Genomic DNA, 25436 nt, shown 5'->3' with positions numbered 1-25436 from the left:
TTGCATAACATTAATGATTTTATATTGATTATATTAGTTTTTTGCTTCCAATATTGCAATATATTAAATTATATACTGTACAGTTATTATTATAGATTTATTTATGTATAGGTTTATAATAGATACAATGTGTAAATATTACGTATATTCTGAATTAATTCACCAAGTTGAAATCCTTAATTAATAATTACATAAAAAAAATATAATTATTTTTAATTTTGCTTATATACATTTTAATATAAGCAGTAATATTGATCATTTATAACAAAAAATAATAATACATATGAAATGTTTAGACAATGCTTTCAGAAAAAATTTATATTGTTAGTAAGAGAGGACAATGTACTTTTAATCAAATTATGTTTTTATGATTTTTTTTTGTAAGTAATGTAATTTGTATTGTAACAGTGTAATCTGTATATGATTTTTTGTTTTTAAAGTATAATATGTAATTGTTTAAGTGCATTTAGGAAATAGCGTTAATAATAGCAACAAAAAATATTTTATTTTCTTGAATATTTAACAATATTTTTTTATATCGAATTATTTGTGTATTTATGATAAATTTTCTGTGTTGAAAATGCTTTATTTTTTATTTATTAGGAAAAATTATATATTTATCGATTATCTATAACATATGGAAAAATTGTATAAATTANAAATTAAAATATATATATATATATATATATATATATATATATATATATATATATATTAATTGTTTTAAACAATTATTTTAATTTATCAGAAAGAAAATGAAACAGTTATTACGAAAAAAAATTTGAATTTAAAAACAAAATGTATATTATAAATATAATAATGTTTTTAATAATTACACGTAATAACTTCTTTTAAAAATTGTTATATATAACTAAAAAATAATTTATAATTGTTATTTTTTAATTAAAATTGAAAGTTATCGACTGTTGGTTAATAACCTCATTAATATTAACATTGGAAGTGCCATTGAAGGGTAAGAATTTAATATTAACATCGATTGAATTATATATAAAATGATATATCTATAAAATGATTATAAAGATTTATAACTATTGTTATTGTTATATTAGTAAATTATATTTGTTTCGTTTTTGTTTAGTTATAATTTTGTCAAAAATTATATTATTTTTGCAATTTTGTTTCAATAGGTATGAACACAAGTACAATGTTTAATAATTTATATTATTTTATAATTTTTATTGATTATTTTAAGAATGTGTTTTTTTTACTTCAATATATCTCTTTGAAAAATACGAATTAATATAATGTTTATAATATATACTTTTATAAACAATGTATTTTTTGCACTTATTTTTGAATAGTAAAATTATATTCATATTAAATAATAGCATTATTTATTTTTAATGTAAGAAGGAGACAATAAAATTATCACTATGTAGTTAATTTTAGAAAATTTTTATTAACCTCGTAAGATAATGTGTATGATGAAAATGACAAATATAAAAAGTTCTATAAAATTTATTAAACGTTTGATAATAATATAAATTTTTATAAAAAAAAATATAATGAATTTTTTAAAGAAAAATATGAAATTTCTAGAAAATTCTCTATATTTCGACATTAATTCACATACATATGTAAGAAAATGCGCAGTCGCAGAAGAAAGTAAAGGGTACTACTCGGCCGACAAGAGGATGGATCACAGTGTTGCGTAGTAGGAAGGAAGATTGTTTCATTGGTAGCAGGATTTGTGTTTTAATCTTATGAAAGGAATCAGTACGATGATGAATGACACCGGTTCACGTTTCTACGTGCGCTGTGTGAGCATATCAATGGAAAATGTCAGGACTAAGTGTACGAGCAGTGATAATGAATTGTGATCCTAGTAGTTGTCCTCGTTTGATAAAAGAATCTTCATTGGGTGTTCGTCTTTTTCCTGGTCGTTTACGTTGGTACTCGGTAATACTGATCTATCGACACGGTCAACCGTGGAATGGCAGCAGCCTTAAAAAAGAATCATTCACGCAGAAGGTTGGCCGCGCTAACATTTCTTTCGAACATCTCTCTCGATGGCAGCCACCGCGACACCAAATTAGCTGTTCTTTCACGGAATGGTGTTGCTCATACACGTACCCTCAGTGATAGTCAGGCACATCAAGTTGATGTTCGTCAATCTGATTTGACCGTTTCTACTGAAGAAGTTCTCGATGATTGTACTGAAGAGCATTTAATATCATCATCTACAAAGCAAACAAGCTCTCCACAATTAGTGCCAAAAAGTGGTGAACACAATTCATTTAGTTCAAATTCTGACGGGTTATTGACTCCTGCAAAGGCAGCAGTGGCTGTATTCCTAGAACAAGAAAGAAATTATCCACAGCTTTCTACTGGATTTCATAGTTCATTCAGAGAACGGTAAACAATTTAAGTTTTTTTAAATGAAAGATACATACTTTGTTTCTCCAATTTTACTTAAATGAGTTTAATTTTATAATTTATATATATATATATTTTATTATTAATTTATATATATATATTTATATTAAATAATTTATAAATTATTTATGTTAGGAAAAGAAATTTAAATTGTTTAAGTTGTTTTACTATTTTTTGTAAATTATGAAATGTATCAAATATAATTTAAAGTTTTTATCAGTATTACTTAAAGTTTATTATCTGCTCAAAATATAAATATAATTAAATTGTTGATCTTATTATATATTACAATATATATTGCAATAGATTTTTATTAAAATATATACAATAAAAATAAGTACAATAATAAATTGTGATATCTTATCCATTCCTTCTAAGATTAATTATAACTAAAAATACATTATTTATATTTGCCATTTATGATATGTGATTAACAAATTATATAATAATCAATAAAATAATAAATTAATGTAATTATTTTATAATGATAATTTTATATAACTATTTTTTAAAATTATATTAAAAATATTTTATATTCAATATATATTGATATATGTAATATATGTAATATATGTAATATATACAATGATGTTTTTCATAAGATAAAGATTTTTTTTATAATAATTTTGTATAACAATAGTGCTATTTATGATATTAATATAATATTATAAAATATTAATATAATATAATATAATTTTTATATGTTAATGTATTAAGATAATATTATAAAATAATATTATTTATAATATTAAAATTTAAAACAGAGATTTATTTATGAGCAAAATTAAGAATAAAATAAGAAAAATATAAAAAATATAAAAAAAGAATATATATAACAAATATATTTAATCAATATTTATTTTCTTATTTTTTAAAAAAATGTATATTAAATTATTAATGATTATTAAATGATATTTTAGATATTTTTAGATATTTATTTATTTAAAAAAAATATCTAATTTATTTATATTTAATTTTAATTTAATTTGGAAAATATATTTATAATATTGTGTAAATATTATTTAAATATTGAAAAAATATTTATAATATATTTATAATATTATGTTATGTTTGACTGTTATAATGATATAAAGTTAAAATATTTGTTTTTTTTATAATAATAATTATTTTTTTAATCGATTCTATTATATTGGAATTTATGTTTTATATTTCAATATTATAAAATTAATATTTACAATTTGAAATTATAATCTTATGAATAAATATATATCAATATTCTATCTATGTTTCTATGTTTAATATTATAGTCTATTTAAAATTATTATAATTATATAAACAAGAAATTAAATAATTAGTATTTAGGATTATTAAATTTATAACTTAGAAAACTTAATTAATTTAATTTTATATTTTATTTTTTATATATTATTAAAAAAAAATATAAAATATTTATTTTTATTTCTTACAGTACTGGTACAACTGGTAGTGAATATTCCTTACCTGAAAGGCGAGTTGGTTCTTTACAATATAAAAAACGTATAACTCATCAAACATCTACTCTTTCGGAAGATATAAAACATCAATATAATAGCTCCAATGAAAGCATTGGTTCTTTACGTTCTAAAACACAATCTTCAAAATCAAAAACAAAGACACCAAATAATGTGCAATGTAATTCTGCAAATAGTGGTATAATACCAGAAGTTACAAGAGAATTGCGTTTAATGCAACGACCTATAAATGGTTATAAATTTGGAGATGATAGATTAGTTTTGGTATCTAATAAGCGTGTGCCATTTCTAGTATTTTCTGCTCTTCCATATAATAAAGGACAGAGATCTAGTTGGTAAGATATCATGAAAATTAAATTATGGATATTACATATGTATAATAAAATATATATAATATATATTATTATAAATTCTTTTCTATTTATAGGTCTGAGTTACGTAAAGATACAGGACGAAGAAAAAATATTTCTTCACAGAGGCCATTATCAGCAATTAATGATAATATTGATCCCTTTGGTTTATTGGGTATAGAGCGTGCTAAAGACGGCCAGGTATTTAATTAAATAATTTAATTCAATTTATAGTTTTTATTTTCATATGAATTTTATATTTTGTAGGAAATATCTTATGGACAATTACTTGTTCCATCCAGACAGTTTCAAAAGGATAAAAAATTACATTTTGGTGATAATGAGACGATAGAATTTATACCTAACAAGCATCCTATAGTTTCAAGGTATTTATAATTTACGCTATTAAATTTTATATATTTTTATTTTTTTTTATTTTTGCAAAGTAGAAGTATTTTGTAATATTATTTTATTAAAAAAAATGTTATCATTATATATTTCTTATTTTACATAATTTCTATTCATGTTTCATATATTTCATTTATACATATATCTTCACAGAACATACACTGCATCATTTTTTTTGTCTTATAACAAAATTTTTTAACCATATTTTGCAGGACAAAAACTATTACATGGAATGTGGATCACTCTAAATGGTAAAATATGTAATCATATTGTATCAAATAGAGACTATATTAAAATAATATTGTATAGTAGAAAATATGAAGTATAATTTGTAATGTTAATTAATTTTTGAAATAGATAATTTTTAGTAATTATGTTTGATATTTTTTTAATCAAATATATTTATTATATAATATTTATTACATTATATATTATAATATACATATATCATAATATTCATTAATATTCATACTATTATTTAATAACTAATATTTATTAGAAAAAATACTTATATTTTGAATATTTAGTAATTGTTTGTATTGATTTAGTATTGATAATAAAGTAATGGATTCAAATAAATATAATATTTTTATTAAAATAGATATTTTTTTTCAGGATTGGATAAATCAATAGATAAGATATTATATATATCTTACTTAATATACACATATTGTCATTTACATTTATGATCATTTCATGTTAACATACATATATTTATATATACGTTCATAACAAATAGAATTATTTATTATTAACTTCTTGTAATATTTAGTGTATATTTAATATATAAAATATTTAAAAATTTACATGTTTATTACATGTAATTGATGAAGTTATTTTTTTTATATTATACTTTGTAAATTGAAATTTTTTTCAGGTGTCTATCATATGATACAGCTACACATCGTACTCAACATTTAACACCAGAGTCTCCACCATTATCTTTCAATACTGATTCTAAAGGTATCTTATTTAATATATAATTTATTAATATATAAATATTTGAAGTAACAAATAAAATAATATATTCTCATAATATATTTTTTAGTTTATGATTGGGATGAACAATCATTACAATATAATCCCAATTTATTGGATGATCCAGAACTTATAGCTGGAAAGCATAGAACATTGCTTACATTTACATCATACATGGTATGTTCTGTAAATTTGTAATAAAAATATGGTATAATAATTTTATTTAACAATTTATTTTTTTTTTTCATATAGGCATCAGTTATTGATTATGTAAGACCATCTGACTTAAAAAAAGAATTAAATGATAAATTTAAAGAAAAATTTCCACATATACAGCTTACTTTGAGTAAGTTAAGAAGGTTGGTATTAAAAATTATGATACATGATTTATGAAATATACACAGTATTGTGCATGAGAGCGTCAGGATTTCTATGAAAAAAAGATGAAAACTAGACGCAAACTAATTTTCGAGAGTTTTTGAATATTGATATCTTACTCACTATTTGAATTTTCAAAATTAATTAAATATAATGAATTATATACCTATTCAAATAGTATTCAGATAATATTTCGAATTGCGGACACTCTCACAGTCAATATTGTATACATTTTTTTAATCTAAAATTTAATAATAAATTACAACGATGTATATAGTTTAAAACGAGAGATGAGAAAAATAGCAAAAATGGAATATGGTATTGATCTCTTAACAGTAGCAATGGCTTATGTATATTTTGAGAAACTTATTCTTCGAAATGTTGTTACGAAACAAACGCGGAAATTATGTGCTGGTGCATGCTTACTTCTTGCAGCAAAATTAAATGATGTTAAGGGTGATGTTCTCAAATCATTAATAGAGGTATTTATGTCATACGTATAAATATTTTATATCAATATATTATATTAGTGCATAAATCAGTTATATGGAACATTTTTTGGATTCAATTTTTATTTAATTTACAGAGAATTGAAAGTGTATTTCGTTTAAATCGTAAGGATTTAATTACATCTGAATTTGCTGTCTTGGTGGCCTTAGAATTTGGTTTACATCTTCCAACATGGGAGATATTTCCACATTATCAGAGATTAATATATGAATCTTGACCTTCTTTTACATTTCTTTTACGTAGACCCAGAACATTTTCTTCATAAAATTGAGATTTACAATGATGAAACAATTATGAAAAAAGTACAATATATAGAATTTTTTTAATATCAAAACGTACAAACTTATGAAGAAAAAAAAAGAATTTAAAAATGAATAGATACATTATGATTACTAAGAAATTTGTTATTCTAGAATGTCATAAAGAAATAATATATTGGTAATACAGTTATAAATAATTTAATATAACAATTAAGTAGATAAGAATAATTACATAAAAAATATAAAGTATTTTATTTTTTTTTATTTTGATTAATTAATGGGCTTTAATTAATAAGCTCTTATATTTATGATAAATTTATTTAATATTTGATGAATATGTTAATATGTAAATCTTAAAAAATCTTGTAATCTTAGAAAAATTGTATAAAATTATAGTAGAATTGTTTATATATGACGAACTAAGGAATTATAAGCGATATATATTTCTCAAATTTTATAAATAATTTAATGTTTAAATATGTTTAATTTTTTTAAATATTTAAATTTTAATTTGTTTTTAATGCGACTAAAAAATTATATTATGCATAGTAATTGATACAATTAATAATTTTTTTAATGATACAATAATTTATACAAAAAAGGATTACATTAATTATACGAAATAATAGTTAATATCAAAAACTTAAGAAAAAACAACAAATATTATATATATTTTTTAAAATCAATAGAGATTTATAAGGTGCAGTAAAAATGAAATTTTTTTTTTTAAATTAAACTCTGAAGTTTGAATAAATGAAAGAGTTCCGTATCGCATTTGCATGTCGTATCCATTAATCATGTCCGATTTTATCCATAAGTCCAGGATCAGCTTCTGATTTAAAAGCAGCCGAGTGGACTTAAATATTTTTTTGATTAAAAAAAATATATTTGATTAAATTTGAACAAAGTTTCTGATAAAAATTAAAGATTTTTATGTTTTAAAAAAATCAACATTAAAATTATACTGTTTTTAAATAGAAATTTATTTTTAAATAAAAATACTTAAATATTTAAAATTTTATTATTAAAACGTTTAAGAATTTTATTTGAATATTATAAAAATTATTTTATTTAAAATTTTTTTTATTTTTAAAAGTTTTTTTAATATATGATAAATATATTATATACTTTATTATATACTTAAATTATATACTTTATTATTATTATTATTATTATTATTTACTGAAAAAAAATTATCAAATATCTATACAAATAACAAACTGATATTATTGAATAATAGGAAAATGTTTATAGAATATATTATTAATAAATTTTTTTTAATATGAAATTTTTTAAAACTAGGATATACATAGTTTATTAATAATTATTATATTTTTATTGTTTTTGCATTAAATTTGTAATTTATTTAAAACATATTCAAATGTTTTTTGGATATTAATAGGAATAATAGGAATTAATTGAATATTTATTAATTTATTAAAATATAAATAGTTTTGATATAAAAAAGATTTCACTTATTTGATATAAATTTTTATTCTATTTTAAATGAAAACTGAATTATCTTTTTTTTTATCTAGTCAAAGCATTGATAGAAAATAATTCAATTTTCTAATATGTAATGTAATTTGTAATGTATATGAATGAAATTTTAATGATATTGAATAATGAAGTCATATTCTTACATGTATTTAAAGTGCTATTTTTTTAAAATTTTCTAATTTATAAATAATTATTCGTTAAAATAAAAGAATTCTAAACGGTTTTTCAATTCATTTACATTTGAAAATCTTTTTTATGATACTTTAAATATTATATTTAAATTATTTTATAAATATTTTAAATTTATATCTATAAGTAAATACTTTAGATACGAATTAAAGTATAAAAAAATATATACTAATGAACCAATTTGCGAAAGATATTTCAAAGATACATTCATAAAAAATAATAAATAAATAATTAAATAATTAATTAAAAAATAATTAAAACGGACATTGCTTTTGATTGAACAAATTACGAAAATTATATTGTAAATTATTTAAAACTTAAATGATATATGTTAATATTATTAAATATTCAAATTCAAAATCAATATAGACAGGTGCTATAAAAAATTATTACAATTATTACAATAGATAGATTAAGTCAGAATCGTACTTAATAATAATTTGTACGACTTTTTAGAATAATGTTTTCAATTTTTATAAAATTAGTTTCCATTACATATAAAAAACAAAAAATTTTCAATATTATCAGAACAAATTTTATTATTTTATTGTACAGTTTTACTTATAAATTTAAATTTTGAAATTATTAGTAATTTTAAATAATGTAAAAAAATACTTATATATATATATATATATATATATATATATGTTTCATAAAATGCATATACAGAAATATCAGTATTTACATATATAATATTTCTATATTAAATTCTAACTCTTATATATTGATGTTATATCTTCATATTAACTTTAATAGAAATATGTTTTTATTCTACCATTATTCTATATAAAAATTTCTATTTTAATATTTTCATTATTTTGTCCATTAAATAATCGTATTAAATAATAAATATTTTTTTATTGTTACAAATAATTAATATAATAATCATTATAATATAAAAGAGTAATATGGAAAAAGAAAAAATCTTTATTTTTTACATTTATAATATTTTTAATATTAAAGCAAATTTTAATTATATATTATTCTTAAATTATTGTTAAGCGTGAAAATATACGCTTAAATTAAAAAAAAGCTCCTTTTAAAATTATTTTTGTGTATATTTTTTCAATTTATATATATAATTTAATGCTAATAATATATAATTTAAACAAATGCATATCTTAAACTTTCGAATTAATATATTAAATTTTTTTTAGAAATTACAGGAAAATGTAAATAGTGTTTTTCTTTAAAAAAGATTTAATATAAAAACACGGTAGAGATTATGTATAAAATAATCATATATGTATTTTCAAAAATATGTTTTATATGAATTAGATCAATTTTTTATTATTATTATTAAATTTTTATTATCGTAATTTAATCAATATAATAGTTTCAATATTATAACATTGATTTGTTGTTTACTATTCAAATTTTCATTATTTTAATAAATTTTTCGGATATTATGATATGATACAAGATTTAATCATTATCACAAGAAGATATTGAAGGAAAATCAATTTTTAATATAAAATTAAATTTTTGTCATTAATTTTTTTTTAATAATAGATATTAAATTTCAAGAATTGTAATATCATTTGTAAATGTAATTTCATAAAAATAATGAAATATTTTTGCTTATAATATGCTAAGGCAATATAGTTTTTATTATAAATGTATTTAATGAGATTCAGTGATTAAATTATAAATATATATATATTATGTATATTATGTATGTAATACTTTGATTTCACAGTCAAAGTAAATTAGTTCTACAATTTCTTTTCTAGTTTAGATAAGCATTATTCGAGTTTCATCGAAAACAGTTCCAAGTTAGTGCCATAATTAATAAATATACATGTTTTATTTAAGTTTATTTAAATAAGAAAATGATAATGAATATTAATTTTTATTCAATATATTTTCAGCCTCAACTGATTTAAAAAAAATATTCGAGACGTGTTATATATAATTCTTAATTTTAAATTAAGTTAAAATTTATCTATATAATATCATAAAATACCATGTTCAGGGTAATTCAATTGAAATCACAAAGGATCCAATAATGTTTGAAATATTTGCAAGTTAATTTTCCTAAGGTTAGTCGAAATGAACATAATCTATTATAATTGTGAACTTTGGCATCTATATATCAAATATTATGTATCCATCATACAATATATGTACGTTTATATTATATCTTGCGTGCGCGTGCTTACATGAATGTCACGTACATATTTAGAAATGTATTTATACAGAATGATAGCATTAAGACTGAAAACTTAAAAAATCCAGTTTTCAGTTCTTTTCTTCGATTTCCTTAATCGGTATCAATAATACCCGTGATGTAATAATTGATAGAATTGAAAGAGGAAATGTAAAAGACGATGGACTTTGATACGACATACAATTTATAATGGTGATTTTTGAAGATAAATTAAGATTTGACGAATGGATCAACGATTTTTAAAAATATCTGCTCATTAGAAATTTCTATATCTGTGTATCTATGTAAATTAGTCTTCAAGTTTATGTGATATATGTTTTTATTTGTTTAATGTTAAAAGAGATATTCATATTAAAATTTAATCTGTACAGTTATAAATGACCATTTTTAATATGCTATATCAAATTATTTTGTAAAATTGTGAATATGCTGTGATTATTTAAAGAAATTGATCGAATCTCAGTCACTCCGAAATTTAAAATGGTCATTTTATATTTATTATAATTAATTATTTTTTGCGAACTCTTTCAGTGAATAGTTGGTAAGCGTGATATTTAAAACTTTTTATAAAAACATTATTACTTTTTGCAGAAAAAATAAGTAAGATAAACATGATTGAAAAGAAACTTTGATTTATGTTATTATTGCAAGTTAAGCTTATCAAATTTCGGACTCGGTATTCTCACTGAAAGAGTTAAAAGAAATGATATTCAAGGTATATACATTTATGTACGATAATCAGTCAATTGCAAGATACTTTATCATATTACAATATAGTATTATAGGATGTTGTAAACGGCGATCGATAGTTTGTGTACAACTCTTTTAAAATAAAATGAATAAAGAATGTATAAATACAAATAAAGTCTGAAAAAAGACAAAACTAGTATTACAAATTTTACTGTTTTTTATTAGCACTTCCATTTTATTTTATATCTTATACTCTTATCTTATCTGTTTAATATTAACCATAAAGTGTTTAAATAATTATAAATTTCAAATTTCTTTATTTCTCTTTTTATTTAATTTCTTTTGATTTAATAAGTTTTTTAAATATATATATCGATAAAAGATAATATTGATCTGACAAATGTAATTGTTTTAATATAAAAAAGACATGCGAAGAATTGTGCTGAAAGCATAAGAATGCAAGCGTTCAAATCTGTATCAGCTCGCGCATGAAGAAAATCCATTTAAAAATATCATTTTATATATTTTTTTCTTTATACATATATTATAATCGTTCAGAAATTAACTTTCTTTGCATAATGTTGACACATTATTTTATTCGGCTTATTTTTCGCGTTTTTATATGACTTCACATATAATTATGTGTAAAATTATATTTAAATTATATTTGTAATATTCGCTTATTAAATGAATGTTTTTTATTTTAATTTATAATAATTTAAGGATTTAATTTATAATAATTTTAAAATTTAAGTATGTTATAGTTTTCTTTAATTTTTTTTTTATTTTTCAGAAGAAGCGGTATTAAAATTCTTTATTTTATCGAAAAAACTATTATAGAAGCTAGTTAAAAATATGTAGGAACATGAAAAAAATTATCAGTTGCTGTAGTTTTAGGTAAAGAATCTCAGATGTTTCGTTTTTCAAATTTTCGTGTTTCAAACATGTTTATTCTCAAATGTCCTGAAATAACAATACCTTCTAACCATTTCTACTAACAATCTACTAGTTTATTTAGCAATTTATTTCATATGTGGCAATATGAAATTGATTTAGAGATTTTTGCGAAACATATGTTACACAGAGATCTACATAGCATACTTTTATTTCATATTATGAAAAATATCATAGTAAATTCATGATATATTTAAAAAGTATATTTGAGAGATTGTTTAGTTTAATTTTTCTATCGTTGAAGTAGGTTGGCGATACTCATCATTGATTAAGAATTTAGTAATAACAAATAAATAAATAAATAGTTTTATCGAATGATTGTACAAAACTTCTGTATGAGCTCATAAACATTCACATTAAAGTGGCCACTCTAAAAATGAAGCTTCCCGTTTTTGTCCTTTAACGCCATAAGATAGAAAGTCTACTTATCCTTGCTTCTGTTTATCTCTTCTTCGAAAAGTTTCTGTAGTAGGAAATCTTATACGGAAAATATTTCAGTACGATGTTAAATCTTTCAAATTTTGTCGAGATGTTGTTTAGAAAATAATTTCAATCATAATGCTAAAAGTTAAGATATTATGTTAAAATTATTTCTTTAAATTCTTATTTATAATTTATTGTTGTAATATATTAAATTGAATTACGTTTAAAAACGTTAAATTAAAAAAAGCTTATTTTTTGAAATTTAATGAAAAATTTTTTATGTCATTTTTATTTTATTTTTTTTTATAAAATAATTAACTTGATATAAATCTATTTATCTTTAAAAAAAATTATGAGTTTAAATTCAATTTGATTAAAATTAAAAGTTAAATTAAATTTTAAATTCATATATAAATTTAAAATTTAATTTTGAAATACAACAACTTTATCTTTTAATAAAAACATGTATGTTGTTCTTTGAAAAATATAATTTATTTTTTTGCTAATATTGCAAATGAATTAAAACAGAGAAACATATCATAGGATCAGTGGAATGTAAATTATGATTTTACTCCTTCGCTCGTAATTCAAGCCGTCTCGGAAAGTAACCACCGTCTTATTATGGGGCGCATAACTGTCGCGTGCGACGGACAGGAAGTGAGCCGTAAAACCTATTTGTCGGCTTCTCCTTACTCACTTTCCCCCTTAAATATCTCTTTTCTTTTCTTCGTCGAAAGTTTCTACATTTAAACCATATCCAAATTACACACATTTCTATAAATTCACATAAAAATTTATATCAAAAATATCGATAAGTTACAAAAAGTTAAATATTCTAATTAAAAGATTAGTTCAGAATATTAATTCAATATGATTAAAAACTTATGAGAATTTAATTTATCATTATTATGAGATTATTAAAGAGAGCAATCGATTTCCGATTTGAATCGATGGTTAATTTTTAATGTTATATACATTTTTTAAGTGAATTATCAGTATATCTAATGATTGACACCTCATTAAATACTTAGGATCAAAAGGATTAAACGAAGAATAGTTTTTGAGCTGTCCAATTGTCGAGGAGAAAATATATAGACGGATTTGAAAAGGAAAAATTTCAAGAGACCCCCTACTGACAAAACTTGAAACTGATCTGCCAGCAGGCGTGAGCTTTTATTATTGAAAAGAGATTATAGTATTTTTCGTAATGATAAGTAATATTATCGTTTACATAATTGCTCAGATATAAAATAGTTCTAAAGGTAAATTAATTTTATGGGACACTTATATATATTAATTTCATTAGATTATATTATATATTATAATTAAATTATCATAATATTTAATTTCATATTTTAATATTTTTTATTTAAGATATTTTATAAGATATTTTTTTTGTTTTAAGAAAATAATAAATTTTAAAAAAATTAATCTTCAGTTATAAAAAAATTTTTTATCTTTGATAGAAAATATACAGATAGATTCTAATATTAATTTAATTATCATTATTTTTCGAAATTTTTTTCATTTTTCCCGAAAGGAACAAAATAAAGAAATTTGTATGCACATGTCGGTTTGCAAGAAAACATTTCGTTATTAGATAAACTGTAGATTGAGATAAACTGCAGAACGAAATTCTTTCCCTTTTCGAAAACAGCTGCATCTTTTTACCAGAAATATTTTCCAGCTTTTCAAATACTATATACAAGTAAACAAAGTTTTGACCACCTTTTTATCTGAAATATTCACTACTTATCAATCTGCTCGTAAGTTCTATCACCTAAAAATTTTCCTATTTAAAAAATTAAATTAATCTCTGAATTAAAATTCTTGTGTATTTTTCCAGATTCGAACGAACGAAAGGAATTGATAACAAAATAACAAGATCAATCAGCAATCCTGCGTTCCACAAATCCGAAACACAAACGTCATAAAATCGCATGTCATCGTAATATCGTTAATACGTTCCAATTTTGATTCACCAAGAAATACAAGATGTATCAACTATACGTCGTTCATTCATATTCACCGATCGTTCTCAGGGATTTGACAACGTCGAATATTCTTCAACCCCGGTATTTCTCGAAACGATTGACGATGACACGATCGAGAGGTATTACAATACTGCCATAAAGTAGCAGGACTACAGGTAGCCGAAGCTGTCAGGTAAAAGTGCGCGCGCTTTGTTGTGGGTATCGCTTACAGTTAATCCACAATCTGGAACCCACTACAATGGTGCGATGACCGGCGTCGTAGGCGGCGAGGGATACGTTTTCTACGGTGGGAGGGAGAAAAGAAAAGAAAGAAAAAAAAAAAAAAAAAGGCGAAGCGACGACAAGCGGGAGAGCGGTGGTGTACGAGAAAAACGGCGCATAAGGGAGCGAGAAAAGCGTAGATTTGTATCTCGCGGCGCTCCGTTTCGTTCCGTTCCTCTTTGACCGCCGACGCACCGCGGACGGATTCTTGATTTTATCTTCTCGCCTCGTCTCGTCTCCAAGACTCGAGAACAAACTATTAACGGCCGTCTGCTCGCCCGGATTCCGTAATTTATGGTGACGATTCCTCTGTTCCCTTGTACCTAACGACCCGGCGTGCATCGTTTCTTAATGCGATCGTGTGCCAGGACGGCGTGCGCGCGAACGTCTCAAATGCGCCGATTTCGAGCGCGCGAATTCAAGCGTGTTAACCGTGATCCGACGACGCGGCTTCGTGGATGTCATGTGATTTTCTCCTCGCGTGATTTTCTTCGTTGAAAGATTTTCGGGTGGGACTGGATCGGTCGAGGAATTTAATTTTATTAATTGTAGGAATGGGAAAATTTCTTTTTTCAGGGAAGATATTTTTAGTTAAGAAGGAAGGTAATTTCGTATTAAATTTGCTACTGATTCGTATAATATTGATCGTATAATAATAGTTGCAATAATAATTGTTGTAATTCGGAAAATTTAATGGAAGGAATTTCCATTAAATTTTCATTAATTTTAAGGGAAGGATTATTTTTTTAAAGAAAGGGATTTATTTTAAATGATATATAGTAGAGAAAAGACTTAAAGAAATATTTATTTTGTGTACTCAAGATTTATGCAGAAACAATATTAATTTAAGTATTATACATTTTTTTTATTTTAAAATTTTATCTTCAATTCGAAATAATTTTTATATGATTACTTTTATAAGAATTTGATTTTTGCGTCATAGTTTTTATTTTTACTCGGTGCTCATTTTAATTTATCAATATTTTCTATGATTTTTTATTGCTTTCATTAGCACGAATGCATCGTGGGTGTTTCGATGTATAGATATATTTCGCAGCTACTTGTAACCAAGTTGGAATTGCATCGACCAATGGGATCAGCGTGGGCGCGGCGCTAATATAGTGGGGAGAAAGCGTCAACCAATAGGAGGGATAACCATTGAATGCAGTGATGGATCGTTGTAACAGAATGCAATTCCGAAATGCATGTTTAGTCGTCACTAAGCGTTAACGCTGAGTACTTCGGACGGATAGATTTTTCTACAAATTTTCGTGTTTTGATGCGATCAAGTGATATAAGATTGATACAATTAGTGTGGTGCATCGATTAAAGATGAACTCGATCATGGCAATGCCAATGGAATTGCAATTGCAATTACATCCACAAACATTCTTCCGTCAACAACATATCCCTCTTCGAAGACACAGACCAGGTTGGTAAAATGTTTTTACATCGAAATAAACTTGATGCAATGTTTGTGTTAAAATTCTTTTCGACAATCAAGAATTTTTATATCAAGTCTGGTACTTAATATTGATAACTGAGTTATACGAGTGAATAGATATTTTTTTGGAATGACAATTCGAATTTTTCATTAATTTTTGGAAATTTAATTTTGATAATAATTAAACGAATGATATAAGAATTCAGAATTATAAATCGTAAGAAAATTTCAACCGATAAATTTATATATGCAATGGCCTTTTAATTCTTATAATTTAATTGTTAAATTAATAAATTTATCATAATTTCGAGAAGATATTTCATTCATTTTTCAAAATTTTATTTCAATCTAAAATTATTGTTCTATTTATAGTATTCACATAATAAAATATATATATATATATATATTTTTATACGTATTACATATCTATAAGAATATATATTTTCAAAACGATTATACCGATCAAAAATCAATTCCAAACACTAAAAATATCGTAAGTATTATATGAATTAGAAAATAGAAATTCATCCTCTTGCCCCTATCCGATCTCGACACCGACCTCCCATGGCAATCTCTCCAATTTATCCAATTAAAGTCGCACGGAATGCAGTCGCGTACCGCTTAAGCATCACGATTGTCGATCTTCATCTTCGGTGGTTTTTCAATTTTTTTTTTTTGTTTTCCATATGTAGCGAAAAATAATGAAAATAGTTCCTATGAAAAGAGGAGTGAGTTTAATACGCGTCAAGTTTGTCGCGGAGGCGACATAGATCCGCGCGAGCCTCGTTCAGGGGCGAGGATGAAAGGTGCCGACTTTCGGTCGAACGGGCAATCGTTATCTGCTCTATACAACGGCTCGGTACCGATGTCCCCTCGGCAGGAAGAGAAAGAAGACGAACCGATGGCCGCAATTATCCTAGCCGGGGCCTAATGCCCCAACCGCAGAACCGCGAGACAAGTGCAGGGCGAATCGCTCATGCGGCCAAGCTACGACGCCTCTATAGGATCCACTTGGAAAAGGTGTTCTTCCCGGCATTCGAGTTACCTGATCCGCGCAATTTTTTGTCCCTATTTCGCTTGTCCATCTAGTGTCTATGTAGACGAAGTGGAAAGGATAACGATTTTGCAAGAAGACTTCAATGTTTTCTTCTTTTTCCTTTCTTCTCCGTTATTGTTTTTTTGCGTGAATGATTTCTATCGTTGCGAAAATATCATTCTTCTTTTTCGTCTGTGAGTATAATTTGCCTTCGTTGTTTGTTTTATCTTTTACCGGGAGTCATGGTCCCGTAGATTCGTGGGAATTATTGTTGGGAGAATTAATGAACCTCTTTGGTGCGATTCTTGACGATCCATAGCCGAGGTGTAAGTCGCTTGATTATATTATTTTCTAGCAGAAGAAAAGGATGCATATTATAAGTTTGATTTTAATGATTTTATCACGAAAGGATAGGAAAGAAATGAAGATGTGAGAAAAATAATGAAATTAAATTTAGAAATAAATATTAATTTATTAACATGAATATGTTTCAGATAATATACCGAATCCAAATACATGGTCAATACCAAGTCTAGGCAGAGGACCTCCCTTACCTTCGGAAGTGAAGGTTGAATTGCAAAATCGGGAATTGTGGTATCAATTTCACACGGAAACTACGGAAATGGTGATTACGAAAGGAGGCCGGTGAGTGCATGATTTTTTATCAATTATACTATTAATAACTTAATATTCACGTTAGAAACAAATGAATACGTAAACACACCTGTTTTGATATATATATTTTTTTTAATAAAAATTTTTTAGATATAACGTTAAAGTAAATCAACGATTATTCGAAAGTGAAAATAAGAATATATCTAATAGTTATTTTTTTTTTTTTATCTTGAATTCCATTGGGGCTGAAATGGTCAGGCACCATAGCGACCACACCCTCTATCGCTGCCGAAACCTTTAGCGTCTTCACTTGAAAAAATGCGACCTGTTCCATGATTGTTTCCACAGTCGTATAGTTTTCACTTTTTCACTAAAGAAATTTTTTTTGTTCGTTCATAATATCGTACATAGATACAACTATATATTTTAAAGACTTAAAAATGGATTTCCTTTCTAACTCTTTGTTTTTTCTTTTCTCAGTTCATCGGAAGATGAAGAGATATCTCTGTTCCAATGAAAAGTGGTCATAATCGATCAATGAATAGAAATCATTTAAGAATTCATAATTGAGACTTTTATGTTACTTAACTTTGATAAAATCTAAAATATCTTTCATTCCAACGATGACTATCGTTTACGTACGATGAGTCGTTAGGACGCGAAGTTTCACACAGTATTATATACAGTAGTTACGCGTCAGCCGTGGAAGGTAAGTGGACACTTTTAAAGAAGGGACGCTTTTCAACGACGACAGAGCGATTAGTTTCACGGAAGGTGGTCAAGGAAGGTCGTAAAAGTAAGGTCGTGACGACGTGTCCACTTTTATCGATGACACCGATCTTCGAATCATTTTACGAAGGTAGATTTTGCGGGGAAAAGTCGTGGGACGGATGCAGGACGAATCACCACCACTTCCGGCCGTTCGACACCGGAAACGATCGAGCTACCGGTCATTCCTTTTCAAATGCGCGGGCGGTGGTTATCTATGATAAGATTACCGAGAAATTTCGCGTTGTATCTCGCGTAAGATAACTCGCTGATGTCAGCCAGATGGTTTTGTTTCGTGAACGCGGAAATCAAAGGGGAGGGAAAACGCCAACGTGACGTGAACGTGACAAGATTGTTGAAATATTTTGTAACATCCGGTCATCTGAAACATTTACGTGTTACGAAATACAAATAAATTTTCTTTCACTTACAAGTACGTGTGAAATTGATTTCAAGATTTGTCACGTGTGACGTGATATACATAAGCACATGTACAGTTATTGATTATAAATTTTTTATCTTTTGGAAAAATTGTCTCTTTTTGAACAAATATATATCTTTCAGGATATTCATTTTTATTATTGTAAAGAAAAATAATTGCAAATATGAAACTTATTTTGAACATTTAATTTAAATATTTTGAAATATATCAAAGAATTTTTTTAGAATCATTTACGTGTGAAATCGTATATGCAATTAATTTAATAACAGATACGAAGAAAAACAATTAATCATTGTAGGATAAATCGTATAGAAACATAGTTGACAATATTATTATAATAATATCAATATGATAAAACTAGCAATAACGAATAATAAACAAGTAATATTATTTTTGCAATAATGCATCCATATACTAGACATTTGGCTCGAAAGATTCGTTTCTCCGATCTTATTTTCTATTGTCAATAAGAAGGCAACACACCACGAATAATCGAGATAAAAGAAACGACTGGTCACTGACAATTCGTGGGCGGTCTCAGGTTTTACAATAGTTACGAAGGTGTTTGTCCATCCGCATATCTATGCCTTCCGGTCCAGCCACGATTTTTCCCTTGCGAGAACACCACGTGCCAACCACGTGCATTCCGTTTCAGGCCTTGTATGCACTAATCAGTATTCCGCGTCACGATCGACTCGTTCGTTCTCCTTGTTTCCTTTTGGCGAGGTTCGATACGTTTTGTTTTCCACGATCGGCCTATCCTCTTGTTCTTTTTACCTCCCTTGGTCCTTTGCTTTTGCCTCCCTCCCTCGCTTTTCACCAACCAACGATACCTTCACGAATGAAAATGTGCGACCCAGAAGCGTTATTCCTAGATCCATCTCGTTTTCTCTTCTCCTTCGTTATCCTTTTTTGCTTTTACAACAAGGATCCTTTCTTCTAAAGCAAAGATAATTCATTTCACGTTTCGTCTCGCCTGTTACCGATCCACTACTATTACGTCTTTACGGATTTATACAAAGTTATGGTATTCATTCATAATTTCAATTCAAAGAAATTTCGATTCAAAGAAAAAAAGATACAAATTTCGAAATGTCGTTTTATTTTAATTTTAATTAAAAATATAAATATTTTAAAATATCTGAAATTCTTCCAAGTTCCATACAAATTTTCATCAAAATTGAATCGAATCGATAATATTACCACTGTAATGTGTATTTATAATTCAAGTTGCTGTTTGAATATAAAATTTAGTGCCACGTGATTTTTGATTCATCTAATCTACGAGATGAAAGGGAAGCGAGGCGCGTGCTGCCGTTCTGCACGCGTTGTTCTATCACGCTATTAACGGCATTATCTGCTTGTTCGATAATTTCGAGAGGCTTTTTAAAAGGACCAGACATGCTCGAATCATCGGCGCACGGGTCTTCCAGCAGACGTCGCGACGGCGTAATCCTCCACTTATAAGGGCGCCACTTTTAGTGGATTGAACGACGAGAATTGCGTCGATCCTGAGAACATATTTCTTCAACTTGAAATCAATCAATGAATAATTGATTTCAGTTGTCACTCGACGATTCGTTACCACAGTGATTTCTCTTCAACAATTTAAAAATTTCACTTTAACAATGGCTAATAATTATGGAAAATCATATGATCATCATAGCAAGAATTTGGAAATGAAGAAATTTATTTGGATTTTCCCTTTGAATCCGCTTAATTTTCCAGTTTGAAAAGAAAGATTATCGAAATCCTGGCACGGTATTGCGATTATGCATAATTTTCGTTTAAGACTTCAAATGTGTCTCAAATATAGAGGATCAGTGGTGATTTCTAAAATGCACTTCGAGAATTCGATGGATTTTCTACTGCTAATTGCGTCCATTTAGATGTATATCGCTCCTTAACTTTTAAATACTGAGGAGTCAGGTACTATCGTAATCGAAGATTTAAACGAACCCATGGGTTTAACGCCTAAAGTAACTTTCACTGATTCGTAGCACAGGTTCACGTACGTAAATTTAGTCTAAAATGCGTCATGTTATTCTAATAGCTGTGTAAATATAATTTACGAAATGGAGAACAAGAAAATTACATTATTCGAGGCAGACGTAAGAGTAATAATCGTTGTACAGCGGGCTGTGAACTTTGGCGAAAAATAAGAGAAAGAACAAAATTATGGTGGAAAATCTGCAATTAGGTATGCAAACGAACCGAACCACCGCAGATTGACTTTTGATGGGATTTACTCATGGGATTATCCGCGCGTTTGAAATGTTTACACGGGTAAAACTTGCTGTCGGGATCGAAAGATAGCGGACCGTGATGCTCTTAAACTTAAGACTTAAAGAGTCGCAGGAAGTAACAGCAGTTCGAGTCGTTGGTTCGGCGACGCCCACTCGTCTCTGGCACGTTAATGACTACGAATTTTTCCTTCGTTCTCTATTTGCTTATGCTACCTGTGTGCAATAAGAGCACACTTATCGCAACGATGTCAAGAAGACGTCTGATGAAATAACTTTGACGTTAAGTCTTGTAAGTTGAAGGAGTCTATTTTGCACTCTATTTAGAAACGAAAATTTAATGTGCTTGTTATAAAATGACAAAATAATGTTATGACAAATGATACATAATTTTTTTTTAATCGTAGGAATTCATAGCTTTTAAATAATCGATCATTGTTTTCATGATTGCACTTTTATTGCATTCGCGGTTTTTACGAAACTTCAATTTGTTAGAGAATGTTATTAATAACATGGAAACCTTTATGTGATTTTGTTGCAGACGTATGTTCCCATCAATCGAACTTACCATCACAGGATTAGAGCGTCGTGCTCGTTATTGGGTCCTCCTCGAAGTGGAGCCGGCATCCGATCGTCGACACAAGTACGTCGGCGGCGGCAGCAGTGGTATTGGCAGTTTGGAGAAAGGTTATGGAAATGCAAGATGGACGTCGATTGGTCCAGCAGAATTGCAGCCTGGAATCGATCGAAGAATTTACTTGCATCCGGATAGTCCCGAGACCGGTGCTCATTGGATGCAACAACAACCGCTCAAATTCGATAAATTAAAATTGACTAACAACGCTGTCGATCCTAGGAATAACGTGAGTCTTTTTCGAATTTATTAAAAAAAAAAAAAAAAATTTATTATTATTAGATGAAAAATTTTTGAAGGAATATTCGATGAATTAATTAACGATTCGTCCGAGAGATTGAATATTAATTCATTCTGTTTAATTCCTTCGATCTTTGATTAAAAAAAAAGAGTGAAAAGATTTGACGGAAGTCCGGAATAGGCAAGCAAACGGTAGCGGCATTTATCTAGATGTCCCATGTTTGGACAGGCCAGCATGTCCTTAAATGCTTCTTCCTTTTCTTTCTTTGCGTGTCTCTGGTTTCGACTCACGGTTTGCCTCCTTTTTCGAGTCGCATGTGGGAGGTCGCCACACACGGATCCACCCTCTTAGCTACTCGTTTCACTTCCGATTAGGGGCCTACTTAAAAAAAAAGGGGAACCTTGAGTTAGAGAATTCCTACTTCGTTCTCAATTAGCTTCTAACTTTCATTCCACGGATGATTCTTCCAATATTTATTCCTTTTTGAACGATATAAATGTTTTTATTCTATGTATTTAAAAAAACAAAAGAAATTTCACTTTTTTTTTATTTCTATTCCATTTCTACTCATTTTATTTATTTTCTTCTTAAAATATTTTATAATTTTCGATACTAACATTGAAAATTTCGCCTCTTCTTTCATTCTGCCAAATCATCTCACAAATATGTAGCATCGATAATTTTTATACCTGGCCAAATGTACATCGTCCTTTTTTTCCGACATGAGTCAACCCATATTCCTTTCTTAATGCGTTAGGTCGGCGAAATAACAGGAGGCTTCGTTAACTGGGTAAAGTGACCAAACTCGGCGCACAAGGGCCAGGGTTGGGATTAAAATCTTGAAGGGAAAGTGGAAGATGCCGCGTGCACTTACTTTCCTGAGACTTAAGCTACTCAAAACGGTGCTGGGTACGTCGGTTTTGCCTGTTGTCCGTGAAGAACGAAGATTAACACGCTCCACGACACCCTGTAATCGATATACCTCCCTTTCTCTCGACGAATGTGTTTGTTTATGCCTCGACAGGATGAATCCTGGCCAGCTGGCTTACCCAATGGCGCCCCTAGTTCTTTCAATTTTTCACCAATATCCTGGAAATTATTTATGCGGATCTGCGTCACCTTTAATACCTGAGCAGTGATTATTAAAAGATACCGCACGCGGTCTTCTTTCGACAATGGTTCTTCTTTTCTTCTTCGACATTCTATTGCTGTTCCTTCTTCTAATTTTAAATTTTTATTACGTTACTTTTTATTATCAATATTTGAAGATTTTTTATTTTGTTAACATAGAGAAATACAATGGATTTCAAATTAAAAAAAAAAAAAAAAATAAGATCATCGATTATTGATCGACAAGAAAAGTAAAATATGGAAATGAAAATTTGAATATTGATGGACTTATATGGAGTTATATGAAGTTCTATCAATGAAGTAACGAAGTATCTAGCATGCAGGATTTATACAGGTTTTTGAATAGTTCGAGAGCGTGTGATTCCGGGAAGGTTGAAGGGCCAGTCTGGTTTTCGAGAATCGCGTCTGTCTCCATCGTCGTCGGCATCCTTAGCAAGGCGCCAACTTATCTCGACGAAGCGGCGCCCTTTTAGCCGATTCTTCAAACTAATTACGAATTTAATAAAATTCTACCGGCTGTACGTTGTCCGAATGAAGGGAATGTTTTCTTTCTAGCGATAAAAAAGCGGGAATCTCCACCAGCTTTGCGTGATATATTTTCTAAATATATCGACGACCTGTAACTTTTTTTCAAAAAATGCAATATAATACCCAAGAATATATTCTTCCATTCTTTTAAACTTACTTATTTTATCTCTAATTTAATAATTTTTGTTCACAGGTTGTTTTGACTTCTATGCACAAATATATTCCGCGAATTTGGATCATTCGTTGCGACGATGCGACCAGAATCAGCGATCTTTACAGTCAACCAGCCTCATCCTTTATGTTTCGTGAAACCGAGTTCATTGCCGTAACCGCTTATCAGGTACCAATCATGTATCAAAAAATAACTTCAAAATTAAAAAAGAATTTGTGTATAAATTAATTCGTAAATATACAATCTCGTATATTTATAATTTCAGAACGAAAACATTACCAAGTTGAAAATCAACAACAATAAATTCGCGAAGGGATTCCGGGATAATGGTCAATCTCGATGCAAGAGAAAGTTTCAGGCGGAAGCGGAGAGATTGAATCGCATCAACGACGAGGATGAGACCGTGTTTCCGGAATCTGAATCGACGAATAGAGCGTCGAATCATCTGGATGTGGCCAATCAAAGGCCGAGAACAGCCTCCAGCGAAACAGGAAGTTTGGACGACAGCGGGATTAGTAGTTGTGGAGGAGTCAGTCCACCCCTTCTCTTATCCGGAAACAGAAATTCACCGACGAAGGACGTCGATCGAGAGGCGCAACCAAGATTGCACAGGCCATGGGTCGATTCTTCTCCACAATTTTCGTCGCCCACGATTTCGTCCACCTCATCGTTCAACTTGTCGCCTAGATTCTACGATTTCAATTTTCCCATGTATTATTTTAGCCTGTTTTACCCCTCCTTGGTGATGAATCCAGACTCGCGAAGTTATCGTACCAATGGATGAAACAATTTACGAAATTTCATCGACAAAATAGATGATATATGTGGTCCGATACAGATTTGTTCGATGCGTGAAATAACTTATTTATAAGATGAAAAAAAGTACGCTAAAAGGATTTTTCCATTGCGTGTATCGAATCTCGTATCGATGAACCAAAGATTTCTTGAAATTAGAAACAGTGGAGAATGAAGTTTATATAACAAGACATGTTGTTCGATTTAGTTGTATCATCAGTCATGAGCGAATAAAATAGAACTGGAATTTCGAAAGAATATATATATACTGTACAGATTGTAAAAAGAAAAAATGAAAAGAATGTCTTTCTTCTTATAAGTGATAAGATATATTTAAAATTTCACTTATATTCTTAGTAAATCGTTAATAGAGGACCAAAGATTTAAACAAATTCTTGACTACATTAAAAGTTTTTTATACTCGATGCATCGAATTTTTGTAATGAAATAAGA

At 27.3% G+C, this 25436-nt stretch overlaps 2 protein-coding genes across 3 annotated transcripts; both read left to right on the top strand.

Annotated features, from left to right (window-relative positions):
* The first annotated feature begins 1620 nt into the window (after positions 1 to 1620).
* LOC122720441 (CDK5 and ABL1 enzyme substrate 2) lies at positions 1621 to 6950 on the top strand. Of its 2 annotated transcripts, XM_043947177.1 has the most exons (10): positions 1621 to 2376; positions 3827 to 4204; positions 4297 to 4420; positions 4487 to 4605; positions 4840 to 4878; positions 5505 to 5590; positions 5676 to 5782; positions 5858 to 5964; positions 6261 to 6465; positions 6570 to 6950. In XM_043947177.1, the coding sequence occupies exons 1-10, from the start codon at positions 1955 to 1957 to the stop codon at positions 6708 to 6710; spliced, it is 1728 nt and encodes a 575-aa protein (XP_043803112.1). In that variant the 5' UTR covers positions 1621 to 1954; the 3' UTR covers positions 6711 to 6950. The 2 variants fall into 2 exon arrangements, with proteins under 2 accessions (XP_043803112.1, XP_043803113.1); XM_043947178.1 differs by lacking the exon at positions 4840 to 4878 and having other exon boundaries at positions 1624 to 2376; positions 6570 to 6949.
* A 9128-nt stretch (positions 6951 to 16078) lies between these two features.
* Positions 16079 to 25222, top strand: LOC122720512 (T-box protein 2-like). The gene is made up of 5 exons (XM_043947276.1): positions 16079 to 16366; positions 17909 to 18059; positions 22024 to 22345; positions 24210 to 24356; positions 24454 to 25222. The coding sequence occupies exons 1-5, from the start codon at positions 16267 to 16269 to the stop codon at positions 24970 to 24972; spliced, it is 1239 nt and encodes a 412-aa protein (XP_043803211.1). The 5' UTR covers positions 16079 to 16266; the 3' UTR covers positions 24973 to 25222.
* The last annotated feature ends 214 nt before the right edge of the window (positions 25223 to 25436 follow it).

Source organism: Apis laboriosa, unplaced genomic scaffold, assembly GCF_014066325.1.
Source record: "Apis laboriosa isolate Shangri-la unplaced genomic scaffold, ASM1406632v1 scaffold12_cov154, whole genome shotgun sequence".
Lineage (NCBI taxonomy): Eukaryota > Metazoa > Arthropoda > Insecta > Hymenoptera > Apidae > Apis > Apis laboriosa.
This window is presented reverse-complemented; position numbering and strand designations above follow the sequence as displayed.

Coding starts and splice junctions, on each gene's coding strand:
- LOC122720441 (XM_043947177.1), top strand. CDS start 1,955: ATGGCAGCAGCCTTAAAAAAGAATCATTCACGCAGAAGGTTGGCCGCG. Junction 4,421..4,486: donor AGCGTGCTAAAGACGGCCAG/GTATTTAATTAA, acceptor TATATTTTGTAG/GAAATATCTTATGGACAATT. Junction 6,466..6,569: donor TTCTCAAATCATTAATAGAG/GTATTTATGTCA, acceptor TTTAATTTACAG/AGAATTGAAAGTGTATTTCG.
- LOC122720512 (XM_043947276.1), top strand. CDS start 16,267: ATGAACTCGATCATGGCAATGCCAATGGAATTGCAATTGCAATTACAT. Junction 16,367..17,908: donor TCTTCGAAGACACAGACCAG/GTTGGTAAAATG, acceptor AATATGTTTCAG/ATAATATACCGAATCCAAAT. Junction 22,346..24,209: donor CTGTCGATCCTAGGAATAAC/GTGAGTCTTTTT, acceptor TTTTGTTCACAG/GTTGTTTTGACTTCTATGCA.